At 45.0% G+C, this 7,497-nt stretch overlaps 1 protein-coding gene across 1 annotated transcript in view; it reads right to left on the bottom strand.

Annotated features, from left to right (window-relative positions):
* Nucleotides 1-4,951: 4,951 nt before the first annotated feature.
* SNTG2 (syntrophin, gamma 2) overlaps nt 4,952-7,497 on the bottom strand; it is a 269,966-nt gene continuing 267,420 nt past the window's right edge. The window contains exon 19 of the mRNA XM_011989536.1: nt 4,952-5,219. Coding sequence (XP_011844926.1) covers nt 5,088-5,219 — 132 coding nt within the window. The 3' untranslated portion in view covers nt 4,952-5,087. The remainder of the gene's footprint in view (nt 5,220-7,497) is intronic.

Genomic DNA, 7,497 nt, shown 5'->3' on the forward strand with positions numbered 1-7,497 from the left:
CTTTCTTCTCTAAACAGATTGTGTTAGTTTATCCCAGGGTTTTAACCTGTTAAGGGCTTTACAAACTGTTAATTCTGTATTTCAGCATATCCCACCTCCCTGTCACTGACTTAGCCATGGTCCTCACGATGTGCCAGGCATGTCTTCATTCTTCCACCGTAAACCTGCGTTTTCCATGTGCACTTCTCCAGCTTGGTGACAGGGTGTGCTTGCAAGCGCCTCCCTGAAATGAGGAACATATATGTCTACTCCCCGCATCTATCGGGGCCTTTTTCACAGACAGGAAGTGCTTTTCCTTAGGGAAACGGGGCTGCCTGTGAGTGCTTCCTGCTGCTTTTCTAGCGTGTGTGCACGGACTCCGTTCATAACTTCAGGAGGCACCTGGATGCTGGATAAGGACACCCTTAGAGTAGGCAGGCACAGGCTCAAATCTGAAAACCCGCTTTTCCTGCTTTGCTGAGAACTTCCTCCCAGATTTCTCACCTGATGCCCATAATGAGGTTGTGAGGGGGTGGGGAACAGGGATTGTGACTTTTTCTCTTCCATATATGAGCAAAAGAGTCAAACACGGTACATTCTTCACACGGGTTTAAACTTGCTTGTGGTCACCTCAGAAAGGATAGAGTTCCCCCAACTCCTAAGCCAACAGTCTTCCAAGCCTCGGCTCCTCTGCTTTTGACAGCCTGTGTGCTGACAGCAGTATTTACAAGGCAGGCTGGAAACCTGCGGGGGTTGCGGGTGTTGGGGAGGGGTTATGTACTCTCCACCTGTCTATCTCTTGTCCCAAACACTGAAAGGAGCAAACAGAACATGGAAATGTTTTACATCTTATATCTGTTTTGAAAAATCCTGCCCCAACTTTTATCTGTCTGAAAGGACAACAATCAAATGGTCCCTCCACCAGCAAGGGCAGAGCAGGATTCATGGTTGTACATTTATGAGAGGCTATCAGAGGAGCTGAACATCAGTTCCCATGAACTATGGGCCCGGAGGGGTAAACTAGCTTTCCGGCTGACTGCCAGGATTCCTCTGGCACTGCTGTGATACGCGGGGAGTCCTGGAGGAAGAAAACAGTCACACATGAAAATAGGCTGAGAATGCAAACAGCGGGTCCTGGGCAGTGTCAGTGACTGGATGATTGTTAGAAGGCATTTGCTGACTGGTGTCTCATATTGAAACACACGGAGTTCAACTAAACACTGAAAGTAAGATTTGGAGAAACTTGTTTATATGCTGGGAATGTTTTATTTTCTTCTGTAGTGAAATTCATTTAGTTAGATATTTTATCCTTTGATAACTAAAATGTTCTTGGAATTCACTGAAATTCAGACCATAAAATGAGAAAAATAAAGTTCACATGAGTCATTTAAAAATATGATTCCTAATGTTCAAAACCACTTGCTGTCTCATTCTCAATAAAACTGGACCTCACTGTGTTAACTGTCTTCTGTCACAACCCACCGCTAGGTTAATTTCTTTTTTTTGGAGATGGAGTCTCGCTCTGTTGCCCGGGCTGGAGTGCAGTGGCTGGATCTCAACTCACTGCAAGCTCCGCCTCCCACGTTTACGCCATTCTCCTGCCTCAGCCTCCCGAGTAGCTGGGACCACAGGCGCCGCCACCTCGCCTGGCTAGTTTTTTGTATTTTTTAGTAGAGACGGGGTTTCACCGTGTTAGCCAGGATGGTCTCGATCTCCTGACCTCGTGATCCGCCCGTCTCGGCCTCCCAAAGCACTAGGTTAACTTCTATCCCTTTTTTCCACGGAGCCTATCCTTCTGCAGAATAATCTCTGGGCTTTGCAAATCCAGTTCTGCTCTTGAAAAATCTGTTTGCACCCAGTGGCTGAAGACTCTAACTTTGAGCTGTAATTGTGTCTCACCTGATCTTTTCTAAAGGTTTCTCTGCTTTTCGTCCTGCCAGAGTTCAGTCATTTCTCCCGGCTCAGCGTTGTGAAAACCCCGTGTGCTTTGTACGAGCAAAGCCTGCATTCAAGACACACATCTGAGTGAAAGACATACTCGATGCGTGGTTCTCCATTAAAAAAAAAAAAAAAAAAAAGACAGGATGTTTGTAATTTCATTTCCTTGCCTTTTGGGATTCTGAGCATTTTCCAGTCCTCCTTCTAAAAGACGTAAAGAAAACTTCCGGATGAATATTCATAGAGCAACATCACCAATGAGAATTATCTGCTCAGAATAATATCCTGTCAAATGCCCACATATTGGAAATTAAATCAGATTCAAAAACGTTTTCTGTTTTTAGTGTTCACATGGGATATGGAAAGCACAGACGTGGAGCAGAAGGAAAACGGATCCACGTTTGCAAGATAACGGCTACTGTTTTCCAAGGAGGGACAAAGACAAAATCGGCCCCCCAGGAGGACTCACCAGGCGGGCGTGGCTGCTGTGGGTTCGGAGGGTCCCCTGCTCAGTGAGGGAGGTGGGCCCTGTGGTGTGAGGACTCCCGGGTGGGTGGCAGGAGGCCTGGGCTCCTGGCCAGCTCCAGGGCTACAGACACCTTGCTGGGCCCCTTGACCCTCTGCTTCTGTACCTGGAAATGGGAGCCGAAGGCCGGAGCCTGCACCCTAGGAGTGGCGGTGAGCTGGTGACTTCTCAGTAGATGTTAGCTGTGGAGATCTACAGGTGACCCCATTACCTTTTGATTAAAACCCAAAGCTAAGGAGATCTTAGAATCAACTACGTGTCTCAAATAAAAATAAAACAATTTCCGGCCCCGGGCCCCACTTTGTAAGGGCCTGGTGGGAGGAGATACTGAGGGTCTCGGTTTCAAAGGGGTGTGATCATGAACGGATTCCTCCCCTGTGGGCCAGGTGCTGTCAATCATGAGGGGCCACCGCCCCCATGGACCAGGTGCCGTCAATGATGAAGGACTGTCTGCCCCATGGACCAGGTGCCATCATGACGGGCCGCTGCCCTGACACACTGCCAGGATGAAGGAGGCTGGTGCCCGGCCTGTGGCCTCACTGCCCAGCCTGGGCATCTCTACAGCCTTGTACGTGGCCACCCACAGGGATCCAGTTGATGTGAAGAGGAAGGCCTGTGGGAATGGGGTCATTTGTCTCATTTTTACAAAAAAATACTTTTACTGTTTTTAAATTTTAAAAAAGTGCATTTTTGTGAAAGAATTGTATCTCTATACAAATATAAAAATAAACTTTAGTATCAAATCTTCCTGGGAAAATCTTATTTTTTTCAGTATTATATAGTAAAGGTTAATTTTTAGAATTATTTTTTACAAAAACAAAAATCTTCCCAGCTTCTTCCCTCCTTGGTGCAGAAGAACACGTTCTATTTTTGGGTGGGTTTAGGCTTTTTGGAGAAAATGAGCACCTGTTCATTTTGCAGATCAAAATATCCACATGGAAGGGAAACTGGTGAAAGGAAAATTTCTACCTTTACCTTTTTGCGTTTTATATATTTTGTAAAATTCTGACTCCTATTGCTATTAATATTAACAGGAAGTTTGAGTTAAAGCCAGAGAATGAACACTGAGACCGAAAAATACTGTCTGATGCCCCATGAATCACATTCACGGGGCAGAATATTACTTTAAATTCATTTGAAATACTCTGCTCCTTGCTGGAGTCTTCCACAGAAGCCATCAAAATGTCCATAGTACACGCAATATTTATTATATAGAGATGTACATCTTCTAAAAAGGATATACTTTCAAGCACATAAAACTATTGGTTGTAAATATTTGGTATATTAAAATATTTCCCTCTTCCTAATGTCAGACAGACAAGGGGTGGGTGTAATGCGGGGAGCCGTGGATTTTTGCTAAGATCTTCATCACCTCATGAAATGGAAATATGGAACCTTTCTTTAGCATCTGTACTCTCTCTCTCTCTTTTTTTTTTTTTTTTTGTGAGACGGAGTCTTGTTCTGTTGCCCAGGCTAGAGTGCAGTGACGCAGTCTCGGCTCAGTGCAATATCCACCCCTCAGGTACAAGCAATTCTTCTGCCTCAGCCTCCTGAGTAGCTGGGATTACAGGCGTCTGCCACCATGCCCAGTTAATATTTGTATTCTTAGTACAGACAGGGTTTTGCCATGTTGGCCAGGCTAGTCTTGAACTCCTGACCTCAAGTGATCTACCCACTTCAACTTCCCAAAGTGCTAGGATTACATGCATGAGCCACCACACCTGGCCCACATTTTCTTTTCAACAGAACTGCAGAAGCAGGCATCTGTTTATTTTCTTACTTTCCTATACTTTGTAGATTGATGGTTTTATGTTCGTCCTTTATTTGAAGGCTTGACAAGCAAGTGCCTAATCCTTATTTTTCCACCTAGAGTCCTATCTCTAAAAAAAAAAATTCAAGTAACTCCAGTCAATTGCCATTAATAACAAAAATACAAAGTATCCCTACTTAGAAGTCATAAACAATATGAGAAACACGGAAACTAAACTGCATGCTATATTTGATGAATTAGGGAAACAATTAAAATTCCCATTTATGTATGTTATTCAATGTATGATACATTTATAAGCATGAAGATTGATATGTAATAAGATTATAATATTAAGGAATTAAAGTTGATTTCCTTTCCCCACATATTTTGACCAATGCCTGTTTCTCAAATAATCCTGTCACTCTGATCCCCACTGGAGGAGAAGGGAAGTGACAGCCCCACTGCAAAGAAGACCCTTTCCTTCCTGAGGAGAAACGTGGCACCTGCTCAGAATTTGTGACGACATATTTTATGAAAATAAATCTGGGTTTTGCCAACTTGGGAAGTGGCGTGTGCAACGCCCACACGGTTCTCATGCTGCTGGGATGCGGGCTAGGGGCGTGAACTGCATCAGGTGGACTGGAGTTTGAGCCACAGACTTGTGTGGGGGATGCTGGGGCTCCTCGTTGAGGGGAGACTCGTGGGAAGAGGGGACCAGGCATGCCCCATGTCAGATTTAACAAGGAGGACCCATCTTCGGAAACTAGTGACATGTTTTATTGGTATCACAACTATAGGCTCATTATAAAACAACACAAAGTTGCAATATTATGCAGGAAAGAATCATTTCTTACGAAAATAATTTAATTTTTCAGCACTCAACAGAAACAACCCTTAGCTGTTGTACATGTACTTTGTGGCCAGACTCTGACTGTCCATGAAGCCGGGGTCCACGGAGGCCACCTTGGCTGCTAGGAAGGAGTGGATGCAGTGCAGGACAGCCGTCAGGTCCTGGAACTCGAGTTCCTGCAGGAGAAAGTCAGATCAAGTGTTTATTATAATTGTTGGAAGAACACGTTACAAAAATATTTAACAAAGTTTGGACCTTGTGAACTCCAAGAAAGTCCCTCCAAGAAAGTAATAATACACAGGAAATACATATGGTTTAAAGTAAAAGGCAGAGTAATATGATCCAAACTGGTTACAAACATGAATATACGGTATTTTTTATTGCAACGCTGAGATTGTAACTTACTTGTTTTCTTGCACCTAACGGGAGCTAATACTCACTTCCTTTATTTTGCATCCTCATGGATCAGTGATGGGTCTTATTAAGTCACACCTGGTAATCCGGGCCAGGACTCAGTCTTCCCCACCTGCCCAGCGCCTATGGTGATTCTGTGATGTGGATCCCATCGCGGCAGACCCCTGTGCTGTGTGAGTTGGCGGAACTAGCCATTGTGTCCCAGGCCTGCATGCCTTCCGTACGGGTGCGTGTGGGCTTCATGCCAAGGCCGCGCTTGGGAGGAACAGCGCCTGCTGTGTGGTGCAGAATAGGCGGTGGGCACAGCATGGCGGGGAGCGAGGAGGGGCCTTGTTCACCCACCCTGTCCCCATGGCTACGGGAGAGCAGGCAAGGGTGCCCCAGGGAGAGATTCCTAGAGAGACGGTTATGCCCACTTCCCTGCCCCATACCCAATACAAAAACTAAAACAAACTGCTGGATCCTCACCTCTGCACGTTAAACACACCAAATGTCATGTAAAAGCAAAAATGACCCAAAAAAGATTCCTCTTCTCTCCACAAACTGCCCCACATAAAGTCCTCGTGTCAAATCAACAGAAAAGTCCAGGCTGAACCCCAAAGCTGACACAGAAGTTAAAGAAACTGTTTTTAGAAGTTATTCAGTTACTGGGGAAAAATCATCTTCCTGTTTTTGATGGTAAAATATGAATCTCGCCGTCCCGCCACCCCATTCCATCGGTAGAAAAGAAGGTCTAAGTGCATTCTTCTAATGTTGTCTCTCTTCTTTGTTCACATAACAAAATTCAATAAGATGAAGAACAACAAAATTTCTTTTAAGGTGACTGCTAATGGATTGACATCCTATTTGCTAAATCTCACCAAAATTCTAGCATATTCTAAACTGCCTAGATGACACCAGAAAGAAAGAGAAATCATTTTCAAGAACAGCAACACAAACTAAGGTCCGTCAGTCCCACAGAGGTGCTCCCTTAAGCTCTCAAAAGGCAGGATCTCGGTTATTTTCATTCCATGGCACAATGAGTGGGTGGAGAATGGGGCCCCAGGCAGGGGTGGAGGTCGCACATCACCGGGTAAAGCCCTCCCTCCCCAGTAATATCCATCTCAGCTTTTCTGAACTGCTTTTCTTTATAACTCAATGATGTGACATCTCAAAAATGACTTCGAACTTCCCTGAGAGCATGAATCCCCTTGGCCTCTTGCTGGTCCTCTCTGCAGGCCTTTCTTTTAGAAACCGCTCCTCTCTTGCGACAGGTATAGGACCCAGGGGGACCAGGCAGAGCCCAGGGGCAGCTTGGTATAGACGACAGGGAGAGGGAGGCCAAGATGCCTACTTTGGTGTGACCAGCTGTGAGAAGTGAATACCTGAAGCTTGTTCTATCACCACTATCGCCAAGTGGACAGCCAGCGAGCCAGCCTGTCGGAAGAGGAATTCAGCACAGAGGAACACCCCACGCAGGGACACACAAAGAACACTGGGGGACACTGGGTACCAACATGCTGGGAGCTGCCCCCAACCTCCTACTGACTGCAACCAAAGGCTTCGCCTTTCCTTCATTCCAATTTGAAAAGTTCCTTCCTTTGCATGTGAAGGAATCTTAACACTGACAGCTACAACACTAATTATTTTGATCATTTCAAGTTGTGATGAGCAAAATGTTCACGATGTTGAGGAGTACTCTCCTGCCACAGCTTCATAGTCTTTAGGTAGTTTCATAAAGGGTCATTACACTTGGAAACCCACATCCCTCACTCTGGTCATGAGTGGAACCCAGGGCCTGCCTAGCCCTTGTGTTAAACTTTAACTCAAGCTGGATTCACCAGTCATACCCAAAGCGTGAGACTGTACTTAAAATCTTTTATTCATTTTAACTTATCCCTGTTAGAGGAAAAAAAACAAGTAGCTTTCTAGAAGAAACACAAGGTTCTTGCAAACTTAGCGCATATTGTAATTTAATGTATGTATGTGTTTCCAAATAGTAATTACTGAACTTTTGAAGGGACTTTTGGAGAAAAAGAGCCATAATGACCATATCACTCA

The sequence above is a fragment of the Mandrillus leucophaeus genome, unplaced genomic scaffold (genome assembly GCF_000951045.1).
Source record: "Mandrillus leucophaeus isolate KB7577 unplaced genomic scaffold, Mleu.le_1.0 Scaffold355, whole genome shotgun sequence".
Taxonomy (NCBI): Eukaryota; Metazoa; Chordata; class Mammalia; order Primates; family Cercopithecidae; genus Mandrillus; species Mandrillus leucophaeus.